Source organism: Staurois parvus, unplaced genomic scaffold (assembly GCF_062004578.1).
Source record: "Staurois parvus isolate SC_StPar_1 unplaced genomic scaffold, SC_StPar_1.0 ptg001950l, whole genome shotgun sequence".
Classification (NCBI taxonomy): Eukaryota; Metazoa; Chordata; class Amphibia; order Anura; family Ranidae; genus Staurois; species Staurois parvus.
Genome location: NW_028319746.1, coordinates 17,285 through 37,909, shown reverse-complemented (window position 1 = coordinate 37,909; position 20,625 = coordinate 17,285). Strand labels below are relative to the sequence as shown.

Here is a 20,625-nt window from a genome sequence, read left to right as displayed (position 1 = left end):
CATATCCCCCTTATGTATTATACATGGAGATCATATCCCCCCCTTATGTATTATACATGGAGATCATATCCCCCTTATGTATTATACATAGAGATCATATCCCCCTTATGTATTATACATGGAGATCATATCCCCCCCTTATGTATTATACATGGAGATCATATCCCCCCCTTATGTATTATACATGGAGATCATATCCCCCTTATGTATTATACATGGAGATCATATTCCCCCTTATGTATTATACATGGAGATCATATCCCCCCTTATGTATTATACATGGAGATCATATCCCCCCCTTATGTATTATACATGGAGATCATATCCCCTCTTATGTATTATACATGGAGATCATATCCCCCCTTATGTATTATACATGGAGATCATACCCCCCCCCCCCTTATGTATTATACATGGAGATCATATCCCCCCTTATGTATTATACATGGAGATCATATCCCCCTTATGTATTATACATGGAGATCATATCCCCCCCTTATGTATTATACATGGAGATCATATCCCCCCCTTATGTATTATACATGGAGATCATATCCCCCCCTTATGTATTATACATGGAGATCATATCCCCCCCTTATGTATTATACATGGAGATCATATCCCCCCCTTATGTATTATAAATGGAGATCATACCCCCCCCCCCCCTTATGTATTATACATGGTGATCATATCCCCCTTATGTATTATACATGGAGATCATATCCCCCCTTATGTATTATACATGGAGATCATATCCCCCCCTTATGTATTATACATGGTGATCATATCCCCCCTTATGTATTATACATGGAGATCATATCCCCCCTTATGTATTATACATGGAGATCATATCCCCCCTTATGTATTATACATGGAGATCATATCCCCCCTTATGTATTATACATGGAGATCATATCCCCCCCCTTATGTATTATACATGGAGATCATATCCCCCCCCTTATGTATTATACATGGAGATCATATCCCCCCTTATGTATTATACATGGAGATCATATCCCCCCTTATGTATTATACATGGAGATCATATCCCCCCCTATGTATTATACATGGAGATCATATCCCCCCTTATGTATTATACATGGAGATCATATCCCCCTTATGTATTATACATGGAGATCATATCCCCCCTTATGTATTATACATGGAGATCATATCCCCCCTTATGTATTATACATGGTGATCATATCCCCGATTATGTATTATACATGGAGATCATATCCCCCCTTATGTATTATACATGGAGATCATATCCCCCTTATGTATTATACATGGAGATCATATCCCCCCTTATGTATTATACATGGAGATCATATCCCCCCTTATGTATTATACATAGAGATCATATCCCCCTTATGTATTATACATGGAGATCATATCCCCCCTTATGTATTATACATGGAGATCATATCCCCCCCTTATGTATTATACATGGAGATCATATCCCCCTTATGTATTATACATGGAGATCATATCCCCCCTTATGTATTATACATGGAGATCATATCCCCCCTTATGTATTATACATGGAGATCATATCCCCCCTTATGTATTATACATGGTGATCATATCCCCCCCTTATGTATTATACATGGAGATCATATCCCCCCTTATGTATTATACATGGAGATCATATCCCCTCTTATGTATTATACATGGAGATCATATCCCCCCCTTATGTATTATACATGGAGATCATATCCCCCCTTATGTATTATACATGGAGATCATATCCCCTCTTATGTATTATACATGGAGATCATATCCCCCTTATGTATTATACATGGAGATCATATCCCCCTTATGTATTATACATGGAGATCATATCCCCCCTTATGTATTATACATGGAGATCATATCCCCCCTTATGTATTATACATGGAGATCATATCCCCCCTTATGTATTATACATGGAGATCATTTCCCCCCTTATGTATTATACATGGAGATCATATCCCCCTTATGTATTATACATGGAGATCATATCCCCCCTTATGTATTATACATGGAGATCATATCCCCCCTTATGTATTATACATGGAGATCATATCCCCCTTATGTATTATACATGGAGATCATATCCCCCCTTATGTATTATACATGGAGATCATATCCCCCCCTTATGTATTATACATGGAGATCATATCCCCCCTTATGTATTATACATGGAGATCATATCCCCCCTTATGTATTATACATGGAGATCATATCCCCCTTATGTATTATACATGGAGATCATATCCCCCCTTATGTATTATACATGGAGATCATATCCCCCCTTATGTATTATACATGGAGATCATATCCCCCCTTATGTATTATACATGGAGATCATATCCCCCCTTATGTATTATACATGGAGATCATATCCCCCCTTATGTATTATACATGGAGATCATTTCCCCCCTTATGTATTATACATGGAGATCATATCCCCCCCTTATGTATTATACATGGAGATCATATCCCCCCTTATGTATTAGTCCATTAAAAGATAAAAGTGACCCTTGCTTACTTTGACCATTGTTACGTTTTCCTTGGAGATTGTGTCCTGTGAAGCTGTTGTGTTGGGTCTGGAGGAGCTGTTACCCTGTGAAGCTGTTGTGGTGTTGGGTCTGGAGGAGCTGTTACCCTGTGAAGTTGTTGTGGTGTTGGGTCTGGAGGACCTGTTGCCCTTTGAAGCTGTTGTGTTGGGTCTGGAGGACCTGTTGCCCTTTGAAGCTGTTGTGTTGGGTCTGGAGGACCTGTTGCCCTTTGAAGCTGTTGTGTTGGGTCTGGAGGACCTGTTGTCCTGTGAAGCTGTTGTGGTGTTGGGTCTGGAGGAGCTGTTACCCTGTGAAGCTGTTGTGGTGTTGGGTCTGGAGGAGCTGTTACCCTGTGAAGCTGTTGTGGTGTTGGGTCTGGAGGAGCTGTTACCCTGTGAAGCTGTTGTGGTGTTGGGTCTGGAGGACCTGTTACCCTGTGAAGTTGTTTTGGTGCTGGGTCTGGAGGACCTGTTGTCCTGTGAAGCTGTTTTGGTGTTGGGTCTGGAGGACCTGTTGCCCTTTGAAGCTGTTTTGGTGTTGGGTCTGGAGGATCTGTTACCCTTTGAAGCTGTTTTGGTGTTTGGTCTGAAGGACCTGTTGCCCTTTGAAGCTGTTGTGGTGTTTGGTCTGGAGGACCTGTTGCTCTTTGAAGCTGTTTTTGGTGTTGGGTCTGGAGGACCTGTTGTCCTGTGAAGCTGTTTTGGTGTTGGGTCTGGAGGACCTGTTGCTCTTTGAAGCTGTTGTGGTGTTTGGTCTGGAGGACCTGTTGCTCTTTGAAGCTGTTTTGGTGTTGGGTCTGGAGGACCTGTTACCCTGTGAAGCTGTTTTGGTGTTTGGTCTGAAGGACCTGTTGCCCTTTGAAGCTGTTTTGGTGTTTGGTCTGGAGGACCTGTTGCTCTTTGAAGCTGTTGTGGTGTTTGGTCTGGAGGACCTGTTGCTCTTTGAAGCTGTTGTGGTGTTGGGTCTGAAGGACCTGTTGCCCTTTGAAGCTGTTTTGGTGTTTGGTCTGAAGGACCTGTTGCTCTTTGAAGCTGTTGTGGTGTTTGGTCTGGAGGACCTGTTGCTCTTTGAAGCTGTTGTGGTGTTGGGTCTGAAGGACCTGTTGCCCTTTGAAGCTGTTTTGGTGTTGGGTCTGGAGGACCTGTTGTCCTGTGAAGCTGTTTTGGTGTTTGGTCTGGAGGACCTGTTACCCTGTGAAGCTGTTTTGGTGTTTGGTCTGAAGGACCTGTTGCCCTTTGAAGCTGTTGTGGTGTTTGGTCTGGAGGACCTGTTGCCCTTTGAAGCTGTTGTGGTGTTTGGTCTGGAGGACCTGTTGCTCTTTGAAGCTGTTGTGGCGTTTGGTCTGGAGGACCTGTTGTCCTGTGAAGCTGTTTTGGTGTTTGGTCTGGAGGACCTGTTGTCCTGTGAAGCTGTTTTGGTGTTGGGTCTGGAGGACCTGTTGCTCTTTGAAGCTGTTGTGGTGTTTGGTCTGGAGGACCTGTTGCTCTTTGAAGCTGTTTTGGTGTTTGGTCTGGAGGACCTGTTGTCCTGTGAAGCTGTTTTGGTGTTTGGTCTGGAGGACCTGTTGTCCTGTGAAGCTGTTTTGGTGTTGGGTCTGGAGGACCTGTTACCCTGTGAAGCTGTTTTGGTGTTTGGTCTGGAGGACCTGTTGCTCTTTGAAGCTGTTGTGGTGTTTGGTCTGAAGGACCTGTTGCCCTTTGAAGCTGTGTTGGTGTTGGGCCTGGAGGACCTGTTCCTGTTAGTTTCCTCCAATCGTTCTTCTGTATAATTCAATCTGAGACATAATCCATTGAATATAAATCCATATTTTAGCAGGTTCCCCCAAGGCTGAATCTGGTCCCATCTTCTGAGATCTCCTGTTAGTTGGAGAGACCGCAAGGATAAGAGCATCAGGTTGTAGGGATCGATCCAGACAGAATTTTTTTCTTGTCATCCTAAAAGTTCCTATCAATAGTCGACATCCATTGCATTTTATTGGCTCTGCACAAATCTGTCTTCACCAGGGCTGGACTTCTCTATGATCCGAGGAGAATCTGGATGGGGAACTAAACCCTCCTCTCCTTTTCAGTTAAGGAAGCTGCCATCTTGGCCTCTCTTTGATCTTCAACTGCCATGATGCTGACATGTGATCAGTTATGACACCAGCCATTTGATTGATGATTTACTCCTCCCCCCCATCCAGACTCCTCCTGCACAAGACAGCAGACACCTTGTGATTTGTACAGAACCCCGGAACGTGTTGGCTTTCTCTCACTATCAGCTGACTCCTCCAGGGGCCCCGCCAGGACTCCACCAGGAAGCAGAGAGCTGCCACACCTTAGCAATCATTTCATTGATTCTGACCCTTCATCAAGTGTAGAATCCAGCACTTCGCCACCCAAATGGACAACAACTGTGCATGCTGCATTTTTCGGCAGTGCAGCACAACGTACCTTAGTGTGTCCCCTTGTACGGCACTATACTGTGTGTTGTGGTGCAATTCAGAGTTCTCTGCATATTACTGCCATGCGATGGTGTGAATGGGTCCTAATAGGTGCAGAAGGGATTGGTCTGTCCTTCCTCCAGGTAGGTCGTCTGCCTTCGTTTTCATCTTTTGATGTGGAGAGAGAAAAGTTTACAACTTCGTAGTTCTGCAGATCAGTAAATCTTTTATTACTGGTGTTACCGTAGTAACTGCCCAACAGACGGTTGCAGAACCTCTTGTCATCTTCTCATCTCGTTCTCGTAGAGATTCTTCCTGACTGATGGAGAGCGATCGTCTTTAGAGGGAGCCGGCCGGGATAGAAATCGATTTTGGCGTGTTTTCAGGGTGGGGTCCTGGGAACGTCATCTCTATCCGCGCTTCATTACCTAATGACCCAAAAGAAATATGAAGTTATGACTTCTCTCAGTCCAGGAAGTAGGTGGTGACCCTGGATGACACCTGAACAAAGATGGCGCCATCCTTCTGGAGAGAGAAGTAGATGAAGGCCTTGTCAGGGGGAGTCCTGTGATCTCTGGGAGGGGTAATACCTGGAAGGGTCACTCTGACAGTGTACTCAGCACCCTACACTAGTCTGCGGCTGGGTCGCTCTCAGTGCTGTGCTAAAGGCCGGGTGTTAGAACTTCCATTCTGCATACAGTGGAATCCCTCATAGTGGAGGCAGTGCAGGTCCGGATGGAGGAAGTTCCTCCTGAGAATGCACATCATTGGTTGCTGAGACCCGGGCAAGATGCCCACCTGGAGACTCCATGGGGGCTTTATGGGGAAGACCATAGGTGACCTCCAGTGACTCCTCAGTCTGTACCTCTGACCCCAGCGGGGGCCGCATATTATATTGTAGTGGGCTGTCACATTCCTTCCGGTGAGGCGGGGGTGGGGTGGAAGGCGGGGGGTGATGTGGAAGGCGGGGGTGATGTGGAAGGCGGGGGTGATGTGGAAGGCGGGGGTGATGTGGAAGGCGGGGGGTGATGTGGAAGGCGGGGGGTGATGTGGAAGGCGGGGGGTGATGTGGAAGGCGGGGGTGAGGTGGAAGGCGGGGGTCATGTGGAAGGCGGGGGTCATGTGGAAGGCGGGGGGTGATGTGGAAGGCGGGGGTGATGTGGAAGGCGGGGGGTGATGTGGAAGGCGGCGGTGATGTGGAAGGCGGGGGGTGATGTGGAAGGCGGCGGTGATGTGGAAGGCGGCGGTTGATGTGGAAGGCGGCGGTGAGGTGGAAGGCGGGGGGTGATGTGGAAGGCGGGGGGTGATGTGGAAGGCGGGGGGTGATGTGGAAGGCGGGGGGTGATGTGGAAGGCGGGGGTGAGGTGGAAGGCGGGGGTCATGTGGAAGGCGGGGGTCATGTGGAAGGCGGGGGGTGATGTGGAAGGCGGGGGTCATGTGGAAGGCGGGGGGTGATGTGGAAGGCAGGGGTGATGTGGAAGGCGGGGGGTGATGTGGAAGGCGGCGGTGATGTGGAAGGCGGGGGGTGATGTGGAAGGCGGCGGTGATGTGGAAGGCGGGGGGTGATGTGGAAGGCGGCGGTTGATGTGGAAGGCGGCGGTGAGGTGGAAGGCGGGGGGTGATGTGGAAGGCGGCGGTTGATGTGGAAGGCGGCGGTGAGGTGGAAGGCGGCGGTGAGGTGGAAGGCGGGGGGTGATGTGGAAGGCGGGGGGTGATGTGGAAGGCGGGGGGTGATGTGGAAGGCGGGGGTGAGGTGGAAGGCGGGGGTCATGTGGAAGGCGGGGGTCATGTGGAAGGCGGGGGTGATGTGGAAGGCGGGGGGTGATGTGGAAGGCGGCGGTGATGTGGAAGGCGGGGGGTGATGTGGAAGGCGGCGGTGATGTGGAAGGCGGCGGTTGATGTGGAAGGCGGCGGTGAGGTGGAAGGCGGGGGGTGATGTGGAAGGCGGGGGGTGATGTGGAAGGCGGGGGGTGATGTGGAAGGCGGGGGGTGATGTGGAAGGCGGGGGTGAGGTGGAAGGCGGGGGTCATGTGGAAGGCGGGGGTCATGTGGAAGGCGGGGGGTGATGTGGAAGGCGGGGGTCATGTGGAAGGCGGGGGGTGATGTGGAAGGCAGGGGTGATGTGGAAGGCGGCGGTGATGTGGAAGGCGGGGGGTGATGTGGAAGGCGGCGGTGATGTGGAAGGCGGGGGGTGATGTGGAAGGCGGCGGTTGATGTGGAAGGCGGCGGTGAGGTGGAAGGCGGGGGGTGATGTGGAAGGCGGCGGTTGATGTGGAAGGCGGCGGTGAGGTGGAAGGCGGGGGGTGATGTGGAAGGCGGCGGTTGATGTGGAAGGCGGGGGGTGATGTGGAAGGCGGGGGGTGATGTGGAAGGCGGCGGTGAGGTGGAAGGCGGCGGTGAGGTGGAAGGCGGGGGGATGTGGAAGGCGGGGGGTGAGGTGGAAGGCGGGGGGGGGGTGAGGTGGAAGGTGGCGGGGGGTGAGGTGGAAGGTGGGGGGGGTGAGGTGGAAGGCGGAGGTGCCGTGGGTCACCCCATTACTGCTCAGAGGATATGGGGGGGTCACCCCAAATAATGGGTTTCTCTTCATTTGCTTCCATCTTGTTAATTGATAAGTTGGCCTCCTTGTTCCCGGCCTCCCCCCCGCCTAAGACTTTTGCACAGCACTGTATATACTTTGTATCCAGCAGACCCCCCTAAACAAGTTCGGGGGGCATTGTGTTCTCCAGCCCAGAAGGTGATAATGAGCGCCCCCTCTCCATAGGAACACATTGTACGCTCTGGGCTGTGCGCGTTAGCGGGGTGGGGGGCGGTAAAGGTGCTCGCTGTCGGTTTATCATACAATACGGAGAATTTAAGCGGCAATAACAGGATAATGGTTTACTAAGCCAAGTAGCAGATCCTTAGTTTCCATGGCAACCATTTGTGCACATTAGGGCCCGTTAGCGAGTAATATTCAGCCGGGGGTAAATCACGGGAGGCCATTGTTCCTAGAAGCAGCCTCCGCCCCCCCCCCCAGCCTCCGGTCCCCCCACCCCCCCCGAGCCTCCGATTGTCTGACCTCATTATTTCCATCTGCTGCAGTAATTACGTCTGCCATCAAAATCCACTGATTGTGGTATAGAGGTCAGGAACCGCCACGGGAACCGACTCTGCCCGCCCATCTCTGCCTTCCACATCGCCCCCCCCCTTCCACCCCGCCCATCTCTGCCTTCCACATCACCCCCCCCTTCCTCATCACGCCCCCCCCCTTCCACCCCGCCTATCTCTGCCTTCCACATCACCCCCCCTTCCTCATCACGCCCCCCGCTTCCACCCCGCCCATCTGTGCCTTCCACATCACACCCCCCCCTTCCACCCCGCCCATCTGTGCCTTCCACATCGCCCCCCCCTTCCACATCGTGCCCCCGCCTTCCACCCCGCCCATCTGTGCCTTCCACATCACGCCCCCGCCTTCCACCCCGCCCATCTGTGCCTTCCACATCGCCCCCCCCCTTCCACATCGTGCCCCCGCCTTCCACCCCGCCCATCTGTGCCTTCCACATCACACCCCCCCCCTTCCACCCCGCCCATCTGTGCCTTCCACATCGCCCCCCCCTTCCACATCGTGCCCCCGCCTTCCACCCCGCCCATCTGTGCCTTCCACATCACGCCCCCGCCCTCCACCCCTCCCATCTGTGCCTTCCACATCGCCCTTCCACATCACGCCCCCGCCTTCCACCCCGCCCATCTGTGCCTTCCACATCGCCCCCCCCCTTCCACATCGCCCCCCCCCCTTCCACATCGCCCCCCCTTCCACATCGTGCCCCCACCTTCCACCCCGCCCCTCCACCGGGAAGAGGCTGTCCATCCAGTGAGCGGGAAGAGGCCGTCCATCCAGTGAGTGGGAAGAGGCCGTCCATCCAGTGAGCGGGAAGAGGCCGTCCATCCAGTGAGCGGGAAGAGGCCGTCCATCCAGTGAGCGGGAAGAGGCCGTCCATCCAGTGAGCGGGAAGAGGCCGTCCATCCAGTGAGCGGGAAGAGGCCGTCCATCCAGTAAGCGGGAAGAGGCCGTCCATCCAGTGAGCGGGAAGAGGCCGTCCATCCAGTGAGCGGGAAGAGGCCGTCCATCCAGTGAGCGGGAAGAGGCCGTCCATCCAGTCCACTTGCTGCTTTTTAGGCAAAGGACCTGAGTTGAGGGTTGCAGGCCTGGTGAAAGGGCGGCTCCCATATTTGGATCTCCGTTTCGGAGCCTCGGCACTCCTGGTCGTCATGGATTTCTCCAGAAGATTTTTGTTGTTCCCGTGATGAAGGCGAATTGTAGAAAATCCCCCCAGAACGGCGCTGGAAGTTACTCTGTGGTGGTGTCAGAAGGCTGATGACCCCTGAAGTTCTAGAGACGGCCAATAATAGTAGCCGGGACTTGTGACCTTCATGAGCTCCGTACTGATAAAGCGGCCTCTTTGTAGACAGAACCAGCGACCTCCAATTACTGCGGGATCAATAGACGGACGCTTTCATTATTTGTTGACACGAAGCTACTTGCAGAGCAATTGTTCCGAATCTAATTATAGCTCCGAGCCGAGCCGAGCCGAGCGCTGTCCTTCCCCCATCTCCACATTAGAGGACTCGGCTTGTTACTGGAAGTAGGACACTGGGACAGATTCTCCAACCAGAAGAGGAGCAGGAGAGCCCAGTCACCGGGGTACAGGAGAGCCCAGTCACTGGGGTACAGGAGAGCCCAGTCACTGGGGTACAGGAGAGCCCAGTCACCGGGGTACAGCAGGGCCCAGTCACCGGGGTACAGGAGAGCCCAGTCACCGGGGTACAGGAGAGCCCAGTCACCGGGGTACAGCAGGGCCCAGTCACCGGGGTACAGCAGGGCCCAGTCACCGGGGTACAGCAGGGCCCAGTCACCGGGGTACAGGAGAGCCCAACCACAGTGCTGGGGTACAGGAGAGCCTAGTCACCGGGGTACAGGAGAGCCCAGTCACCGGGGTACAGCAGAGCCCAACCACAGTGCTGGGGTACAGCAGAGCCCAACCACAGTGCTGGGGTACAGGAGAGCCCAGTCACCGGGGTACAGGAGAGCCCAGTCACCGGGGTACAGCAGAGCCCAACCACAGTGCTGGGGTACAGCAGGGCTCAGTCACAGTGCTGGGGTACAGCAGAGCTCAGTCACAGTGCTGGGGTACAGCAGAGCTCAGTCACAGTGCTGGGGTACAGCAGAGCTCAGGAACAGTGCTATGGTACAGCAGAGCTCAGGAACAGGACTCTAATAATTGGTACCCCCCAAAAAAAAAGGATCATCTCTGATTTTCTGCCCCACAATGAAATGTGAATGGATCCTATGTGTATACGTGGATATTGGGCCCCCTGGGGGAGGACACCGGAGAGGGGGGTATAATACCTCTTCTATTACAGGGAACGGAGGGGAGGTGGGAGACACGGGACACCGGAGAGGGGGGTATAATACCTCTTCTATTACAGGGAATGGAGGGGAGGTAGGAGACACGGGACACCGGAGAGGGGGGTATAATACCTCTTCTATTACAGGGAATGGGGGGGGAGGTAGGAGACACGGGACACCGGAGAGGGGGGTATAATACCTCTTCTATTACAGGGAATGGGGGGGGAGGTAGGAGACACGGGACACCGGAGAGGGGGGTATAATACCTCTTCTATTACAGGGAACGGAGGGGAGGAGGGAGACACGGGACACCGGAGAGGGGGGTATAATACCTCTTCTATTACAGGGAACGGAGGAGAGGAGGGAGACACGGGACACCGGAGAGGGGGGTATAATACTTCTTCTATTACAGGGAACGGAGGGGAGGTAGGAGACACGGGACACCGGAGAGGGGGGTATAATACCTCTTCTATTACAGGGAACGGAGGGGGGGTAGGAGACACGGGACACCGGAGAGGGGGGTATAATACTTCTTCTATTACAGGGAACGGAGGGGAGGTAGGAGACACGGGACATTCTATTTTAGGGACTGCCTGCAGGATGTTTTGTGGTTCTGTTTTTTTCTCATACACATTTAGTTTGAATAGCTCAGGTTAGTGACAGGTCCCCTTTATCTAGTGACAGATATGTGCTTTGTTTGGTCTCAGGCCACGGTGGTTGTGATTTGGTTGCTGCTGGACAGGAGGTGTAAGTAGTGAGGACTGAGCGCAGTCCTGGCCAGAACTCTGTCACACGGCTGTTTGTTTTTTTTCTCCGGCTCCTTTATTGCCTCCCTGGACAGAAGTCCAACTGTCACTCCCGGAAATATCATAGCATTTAATTGCCTCTGGATGAAAGCGATGAAAGCGATGAGCAGTAATGGTCCCCAGGAACGGGTAGACGGTTGCTCGGTCCTAAAGTGCTTATTAGTGTCATCCATTTACTTGCGGGTTGAATGTACTGTGCGGACAGTTTGCACACAGCCCCAGAGGAGTCATTTCTCTTCATCACTGCTGAGGAACTGCACAATGTGATCGTAAAGGTTGAAACATAAATAACTAGATATTATATATAATGTAATAAAGTATGTGAATCCCCCTCCAGATTCATCGTCTCCAGTGAAGGGTCCTGGTAATCCTCCATCATACAATGACTGGAGACAATTGGGCTCTTCCAGCCTTGTGGCAATATTTTGGTGAAGACCCTTTTCTGTTCCCCCCATGACTGTCCCCTGTGTACAAAGCCAGCTCCATAAAGACATGGATGACCAGTTTGGTGAAGACCCTTTTCTGTTCCCCCATGACTGTCCCCTGTGTACAAAGCCAGCTCCATAAAGACATGGAGGACCAGTTTGGTGAAGACCCTTTTCTGTTCCCCCATGACTGTCCCCTGTGTACAAAGCCAGCTCCATAAAGACATGGATGACCAGTTTGGTGAAGACCCTTTTCTGTTCCCCCATGACTCTCCCCTGTGTACAAAGCCAGCTCCATAAAGGCATGGATGACCAGTTTGGTGAAGACCCTTTTCTGTCCCCCATGACTGTCCCCTATGTACAAAGCCAGCTCCATAAAGACATGGATGACCAGTTTGGTGAAGACCCTTTTCTGTTCCCCCATGACTGTCCCCTGTGTACAAAGCCAGCTCCATAAAGACATGGATGACCAGTTTGGTGAAGACCCTTTTCTGTTCCCCCATGACTCTCCCCCGTGTACAAAGCCAGCTCCATAAAGACATGGATGACCAGTTTGGTGAAGACCCTTTTCTGTCCCCCATGACTCTCCCCTGTGTACAAAGCCGGCTCCATAAAGACATGGATGACCAGTTTGGTGAAGACCCTTTTCTGTCCCCCCATGACTGTCCCCTGTGTACAAAGCCATCTCCATAAAGGCATGGATGACCAGTTTGGTGAAGACCCTTTTCTGTCCCCCATGACTGTCCCCTGTGTACAAAGCCAGCTCCATAAAGACGTGGATGACCAGTTTGGTGTGGATTAACTGGAGTGTCCTGCACAGAACCCTGACCTCAACCCTGCTGAACACCCTTGGCTTGAATTGGAATGTCAACTGAAAGCCAGGTCTTGGTTTTGGTGCCCAGCATGTGGGCCAAGTCTTGTCCACACCAGTACCTGACCTCACAAATGGACACAAATTCCCACAGACACCCTCCAAAATCTTATAGAAAGCCTTCTCAGAAGAGTGGAGGTAGTGGTAGCCACAAAGAGGGCAACTCCATTTTAATGGCCATGGGGGGGTGGTAACTCCATTTTAATGGCCATGGGGGGGTGGTAACTCCATATTAATGGCCATGGGGGGGTGGTAACTCCATTTTAATGGCCATGGGGGGGTGGTAACTCCATTTTAATGGCCATGGGGGGGTGGTAACTCCATATTAATGGCCATGGTTTTGGAATGGGATGTCCACCAAGCTCATATAGGTGTGAAGTGTGGGGAAACTCGAGTGTCCTGCACAGTGCCCTGACCTCAACCTTACTGATGGGCGGACTGACCATTTGGAAACTCGGGTACTGCCCGATGGCCCGGGCTCAGTAGGGGGCCCCATGAGATGCCCCTGGTACCTTTTTCATAGGCTTTTTTGAGTTTGGGCAAGGACACGTGCCCCATGATCCCCTATTGCCCAGGGGCCCCATGATCCCCTATTGCCCGGGGGCCCCGTGAGTTGTCAGTCCGCCCCTGCCTACTGGACACCTTTGGGTGAATTAGAACACCATTGGTGATCCAGGTCTTCTCACCCAACAGCAATCCTCTCCTTGCAGGCTCATGATGGGACACACTATATGGGCCAAAGTCTGTGAACGCCCTTCCAGATGATTAGATTCCGGTGTCCCCAGTGAAGGGTCCTGCTAATACTTCATCATACAAAGACATTGTGGACAATTGTGCTCTTCTGTGGCATCAGTTTGGTGAAGAGCCTTTTCTATTCCAGAGTCCTGACCTCAACCCTACCGGAACCCATTTGGGATGAATGGAACACCACACGGGGGATGGGGTGTCACTGTACAGAACGGCAGCTAACAATGAAATCTTCGTCTTTCAGGTGATCCATGTCTATAGAGCTTCTGTGCAGCAACACTTTGATGTCCTCTTCCTCTCCGGTGGGAATGAATTTCTTAGCACGACAGACTCCGTGAGCCGAGATTCTGCTGACCGCACCATCATCGCGTGGGATTTCGGCACCGCCTCCAAAATATCTAACCAGATATTCCATGTACGTTTCTTGTTTTATTTTTGTTTGGAATTCTTCAAGTCTATGTGACCCTCACCTAGAACAACCCATTCAGTGTAAAACAGAAATGAAAGATAAAACATTTGTGTATATAGATATAAAATCATTCTAAACACCTTTTTCCCCCTTTTTTATAAGTGATCACATGACCTCTGTTTTCAGCTGCCTAAGGAGCTCAGAGAGCTAGGGGAGGAGAAACAGCAGCACACAATCTTCCAAATGAATGGCTGTGCCAGGGGGTGTCAGGACAAGTCTAATCATTGGAGAAGAGCAGGATGAGTTCCCAGAACAGCTAGAGAACTGACCACACTGTGCTGTCATGCCCAGTGTGGTCAGTAGTAGGAAAGCAGAGTGACTGGCAGGAACAGCGAGGATTTCATAGAAAGGAAGAAATACAAAGAGAAGATGAGACTTCTTCATACCAGTACATGGGACAGCCGGCACAGAGCTGGGGGAGGGGATGTTGGGGGAACATATTTTTGAACTATTTTTAAAAAGAATTGGGAGGGGTCAGACCCTCTGTATCCATCTGTCGTAGGAGGACCTGGATCTGGGTGTCTTCTGATTGGCCAGACAGAGAAAGGTTTCTTATGGGATTCAATGGCTCCAGAAGGCAGCTTTTGGTTTATAAATGGCCAGTTCTGTGATAGAATTCAGGAAATCGGAGAGAAGAAGCGTGACGCGCCATTGATTGTGAAGCAGGACGGCATTTGATCCATCATAACAATCCAAGATGGCAAAGCCGCACGTCTTCGGGGTGGGGGTCCTTCATCGGGGCTTCATGTGCCATATAAGATACTTCTAGACCAGCAATGGGCAAACTACGGCCCGGCGGACCTTTTAATCCGGCCAGCTAGGCTTCGCTAGGCTCCTCTCACAGTCCGCCCTGAAGACCGGTGTAGCATGAAAATCTGTCTCCTATGAGGATCTGTCCCCCTCGACGTATCTGCGCATGTGCCGGAGATCGCCGATCGGCTGCTAATGCCTGAAACTGGCACATGCGCAGATACGTCGAGGGGGACAGATCCTCATAGGAAACAGATTTTCATGCTACACCGGAACGGCGAGAGGAACGCGCGGAGCAAAGGTAAGTGAATTGACACAGGGGGGACTTGGGGGCTTAATATGGGGGATGAATTAATATGGGGAATGAATTACTATAGGGGGGATGAATTACTATATGGGGGATGAATTACTATATGGGGGATGAATTACTATATGGGGGATGAATTACTATATGGGGGATGAATTACTATATGGGGGATGAATTACTATATGGGGAATGAATTACTATAGGGGGGATGAATTACTATATGGGGGATGAATTACTATATGGGGGATGAATTACTATATGGGGAATGAATTACTATAGGGGGGATGAATTACTATGGGGGATGAATTACTATATGGGGGATGAATTACTATATGGGGGATGAATTACTATGGGGGATGAATTACTATATGGGGGATGAATTACTATATGGGGGATGAATTACTATATGGGGGATGAATTACTATATGGGGGATGAATTACTATGGGGGATGAATTACTATATGGGGGATGAATTACTATATGGGGGATGAATTACTATATGGGGGATGAATTACTATGGGGGATGAATTACTATATGGGGGATGAATTACTATATGGGGATGAATTACTATATGGGGGATGAATTACTATATGGGGGATGAATTACTATATGGGGGATGAATTACTATATGGGAGATGAATTACTATATGGGGGATGAATTACTATATGGGGGATGAATTACTATATGGGGGATGAATTACTATGGGGGATGAATTACTATATGGGGGATGAATTACTATGGGGGATGAATTACTATATGGGGGATGAATTACTATATGGGGGATGAATTACTATATGGGGGATGAATTACTATGGGGGATGAATTACTATATGGGGGATGAATTACTATATGGGGGATGAATTACTATATGGGGGATGAATTACTATGGGGATGAATTACTATGTGGGGGATGAATTACTATGGGGGATGAATTACTATATGGGGGATGAATTACTATGGGGGATGAATTACTATATGGGGGATGAATTACTATGGGGGATGAATTACTATGGGGGATGAATTACTATATGGGGGATGAATTACTATGGGGGATGAATTACTATATGGGGGATGAATTACTATATGGGGGATGAATTACTATGGGGGATGAATTACTATAGGGGGGATGAATTACTATATGGGGGATGAATTACTATATGGGAGATGAATTACTATATGGGGGATGAATTACTATATGGGGGTTGAATTACTATATGGGGGATGAATTACTATATGGGGGATGAATTACTATATGGGGGGTGAATTACTATATGGGGGATGAATTACTATGGGGGATGAATTACTATATGGGGGATGAATTACTATGGGGGATGAATTACTATGGGGGGGATGAATTACTATATGGGGGATGAATTACTATATGGGGGATGAATTACTATATGGGGGATGAATTACTATGCTTACTATGGGGGAATATTACTATACTTACTATGGATGACACATACACATCATTCATCTACTCTTGGTCTGGCCCCCGGGTCCAATATATGAACCCATTGCAGCCCTCAAGTCAAAAAGTTTGCCCACCCCTGTTCTAGACCCAAACCTGATGAGGTGTCGCTATTCCTCTCTGATATTCCCCGGTATTTGTTGCTGTCTGTGTGCTCATTGGGGGGGATTTCCCCTCATGTCTTGTCCTGGGGGATGGGGAGACGGGAAGTAATACTTCGTGGGAGGATTTTGTTGTCGTTTCTCTGCACACAGGTAATACTACAACATAACTTGTGGCAATATTAGAACAAATATATTTATGAATGAAGCCCGCAAATACTGTTTGCAGACTTCATTGACACAGAGGCTGCTGTCGGCTGATATAGAGATCCAGCTTTCCAGTTGATACTCCGGGAAGTCTCAGAGCTTGCCGCCAACACCCCACCTATTGGCCCATTACTATGGTGGGCTCCCTGACAGGCCAATAGGAAGGGGCAGTTTTTATTATAATGCTGTTCTCTCTTTAAACATGAGACTTGGTATATGCACCAAGGCAGCAGTTCCCAACCTGGGCTAAATGTACCCTCCGTACCCCCCCCCCCCCGGAAACCTAAAAAAGATCAGTAACAGCAGCAGAAAAGCTCCGCCCCCGCAGCTGTCGCAGGATCCCAAGCCAATGCCACAAGTCCACCTAACCAGCTGGCGTCCCAAACCCTCCAGTGACAGCCTACCTCACTGGTGCTCATATCTCTCGTCATGTTGGGGGTGGGGAGAGGGAACCACATGCTCTGATTGGTCACGGGTGCCGTGTGTCTCACACTGGACCTGCCTGCACCCCAGTGAGTGGCGAAGAGCAGCCGTGGACAAGCAGAGAGGGGTGGTGCGGCCAGGGACTTCATTGTGTCCCCTGGAGTGGTGGGGGAGGAACCATAGGCGTGTGCTCTGGATATAGTGAGGTCACCTCCTGGCCTCTCTCTGATTGGATGACCAGGGATTGCCTTCTGGGCCCCATGACCATTTGCAGTAGTTGGATCACAAGATTGGAGTGCCGAAATGTGGAAATGTTTTATTCCAAACATGCAGTAAATGTAATACCCAACGCGTTTCAGGGGCCACACTTGGCCCCCTTCATCAGGGCTTACACATACTAGCTGCTGAACAGGGCCAAAATATTTCTGAGATTTGTTTTTATCCGGAGCCTGAATCCTTCTCAGCCATTTTACAAGCCTATCACATCTCATGGTTTCTGTGGGAGTTCCTCCATGTAGCCACCGTTTTACCCAGATACCCCACTGGGATAGTATCAGTCTAGTTCTCGTACAACCAATCTCATCTACCGAAAGTTCCAATTCCTCAGACCCCCCAATTGTGTGACAGAGCTCTGAATGTGTTGGGGTGTCCTCCTGCTCTCGCCTCATTAGCTGACTGTGTGGATGTGTTGGGGCCCCACCTCCTGTCCACGCCTTGATTGGCTGACCAGGACTTAAGATGGGGTCGCCTTTTGTGGTCTGAGCAGATGTCTGTAGTGAAATTGGGACCTAATAAATATGTTTTGGTGCCATCAGCCTCCCCCCTACTCTGCCCCTCTCCCACCCCCATGGGGGGTACAATTTACCATAATGGTATGCCAAGTGAATGAAGGATGGGAACCACTGGAGTAAAGCATTCATCACATTTGGTGTGCAGTGTGTACCTTCCCCACCTTCTCTTTGGGTACAGCGTGTTCCTTCCCCACCCTTCTCTTTGGGTGTACAGCGTGTTCCTTCCCCACCCTTCTCTTTGGGTGTACAGCGTGTTCCTTCCCCACCCTTCTCTTTGGGTGTACAGCGTGTTCCTTGCCCACCTTCTCTTTGGGTGTACAGCGTGTTCCTTCCCCACCCTTCTCTTTGGGTGTACAGCGTGTTCCTTCCCCACCCTTCTCTTTGGGTGTACAGCGTGTTCCTTCCCCTCCCTTCTCTTTGGGTGTACAGCGTGTTCCTTCCTCATCCTTCTCTTTGGGTGTACAGCGTGTTCCTTCCTCATCCTTCTCTTTGGGTGTACAGCGTGTTCCTTCCTCACCCTTCTCTTTGGGTGTACAGCGTGTTCCTTCCCCTCCCTTCTCTTTGGGTGTACAGCGTGTTCCTTCCCCTCCCTTCTCTTTGGGTGTACAGCGTGTTCCTTCCCCTCCCTTCTCTTTGGGTGTACAGCATGTTCCTTCCTCACCCTTCTCTTTGGGTGTACAGCATGTTCCTTCCCCACCTTCTCTTTGGGTGTACAGCGTGTTCCTTCCCCACCCTTCTCTTTGAGTGTACAGCGTGTTCCTTCCTCACCCTTCTCTTTGGGTGTACAGCGTGTTCCTTCCCCTCCCTTCTCTTGGGTGTACAGCATTTTCCTTCCCCACCTTCTCGTTCCCAGCGTTCTATTTACTATGAGGGCCCGGCTTCTGTCTGGGCTCGGTTCTATCATGACGCTGTCCTTGGCACCATGACACAGGGGACTCCATCTTTGTTTCCACCACCTCGGGGTTCCAGGCTTCCATGGCCGGTGTCTGCTTCATTGTCTTTCTAGAACATCGCTATTTATAAAGAAACCTTCCTAGGAAAATGTCCTTCCGCTCAGAGTGCCGCCTACGTGAAGCCTTGATGGTTCTCCATATAATGAGCAGCTCTGTGGAGTCTGCCATGTGGAAAATAACTCGTGTTCTTCTAGTAGAACCTATTAATATTTCCCGTCTCGGAGCCGAGCGTGACACCGTGTGAGGATTATTTGTTGATTGTGATTCTTGAGGGTTTATTAATGTGTACATTCAGCAGGCGTCAACCTCTCAATATGAGACTGGAGGAGGAGGAGGTCGTCGCGACTTTCATGTCAACATTGCTTGATTAGAGCTTCTTGAAGGTGACAAAGAGGCAGCCATTGCTCTCCCCTCCATACAGGTGAGACGAATGGAGTGGCTGCCTCTGGAAAATGCCAGTTCTCTGGCTGTCATTCTGAGTGAAAAGCCTCAGTATTGTGTGCTGACCCAGAAAGAGGTTCAGATTTCATACTCAACATTACTTATATATGTAGCCCAAAACAATAGTACCGCTCCAATGCCCCCCAATGCCCCCTGTGTTAGATCAGCACGTGAATAGACTGGTGCAAGAAAGATCGGCTTGTCACGCTCTAGTAGACTTCAACAAAATGGCGCCTGTCTGCACACAGACTCCATCTCCCTGTTACATAAATGTGAATGAGATGCGTAAAAGATGGCTTCATTTCCTGTCCTCCAGCCGCGGAGAACTCAGACGCGTTTCGCCCTTTTTGGGTGGAGAACAGGAGCTGAAGCCACCTTTCATATTTATGTAACAGGGAGTCAGTGATTGTGTGCAGACGGCTGCCATTTTGTTGAAGTCACCCTAACGTATGGAACGGCAAAATAAAAACACACTCAACGGCCACTTTATTAGGTCCACCTGTTCAATGGCTTGGTAACACAAATTGATAATCAGCCAATCACATGGCAGCAACTCCATGCATTTAGGCATCTAGACGTGGTGAAGACGACTTTCTGAAGTTCAAACCAAACATCAGAATGGGGAAGAAAGGAGATTTAAGTGACTTTGAACATGTTATGGTTGTTGGTGCCAGACGGGCCTGTCTGAGGATTTCTATAACTGCTGATCTCCTGGGATGTTCCTGCACAACCATCTCTAGGGATTACAGAGAATGGTCCGAAAAAGAGGAAATATCCAGTGAGCGGCAGTTGTGTGGAGGAAAATGCCTGGTTGAGGTCAGAGGTCAGAGGAGAATGAGAGGAGATGATAGAAAGGCAACAGGAACTCCAATAACCACTCGTTACAACCAACAGACCTCAAAATTTCCACTCACTTGCTCACATTTGACGAGTGGAAATAACGTGAGGGGCAAGTGTGGAGCCTAGCCCAGTGTTCCAGGACCTCCGGAGTCTCCCCCATCCCTCCACGTTCACAGTCCAGGCAGAGCAGAAGAGGAGTCCTGCACAGCCCCATGGAGAACATTGCAGGCACATCCCCCACCTCACCACACATCCAACCCCCCCTTCCTCGGAGAACCCATGGAGCAGAGGGCACGGCCTCCTGCACCGACCACCAGAGGGCCATACGCCGGAAGTGCAGTGGTGCTCCCCACCAGAGGACTGGAGTCACTGGGGCCACCAAGTCCCGCCACCTGTGTGACACCTGCAGCACGGCACTGACTGCCACTGACCACAACAACCAGCTATCCCTCCTGCCACCAGATCCTCTCCACTGATGCTGCTGGACATGTGAGAGCTGTTCCACTGCCCCCCTGACGCTGCCCCCCTCCTGTGACGCTCCCCCTCCTCTGACGCTGCCCCTCCATCTTTCCCACTGCCCCCCTCCTATGATGCTGCCCCCCACCTCTCTCACTGCCCCCCTCCTATGATGCTGCCCCTCCATCTTTCCCACTGCCCCCCTCCTATGATG

At 50.7% G+C, this 20,625-nt stretch overlaps 1 protein-coding gene across 1 annotated transcript in view; it reads left to right on the top strand.

Moving 5' to 3' along the window:
- LOC149433165 (WD repeat-containing protein 25-like) overlaps positions 1-20,625 on the top strand; it is a gene marked incomplete at its 5' end in the record, with an annotated part of 49,197 nt that overhangs the window by 18,510 nt on the left and 10,062 nt on the right. The window contains one exon of the mRNA XM_089664572.1: positions 13,445-13,615. Coding sequence (XP_089520698.1) covers positions 13,445-13,615 — 171 coding nt within the window. The remainder of the gene's footprint in view (positions 1-13,444; positions 13,616-20,625) is intronic.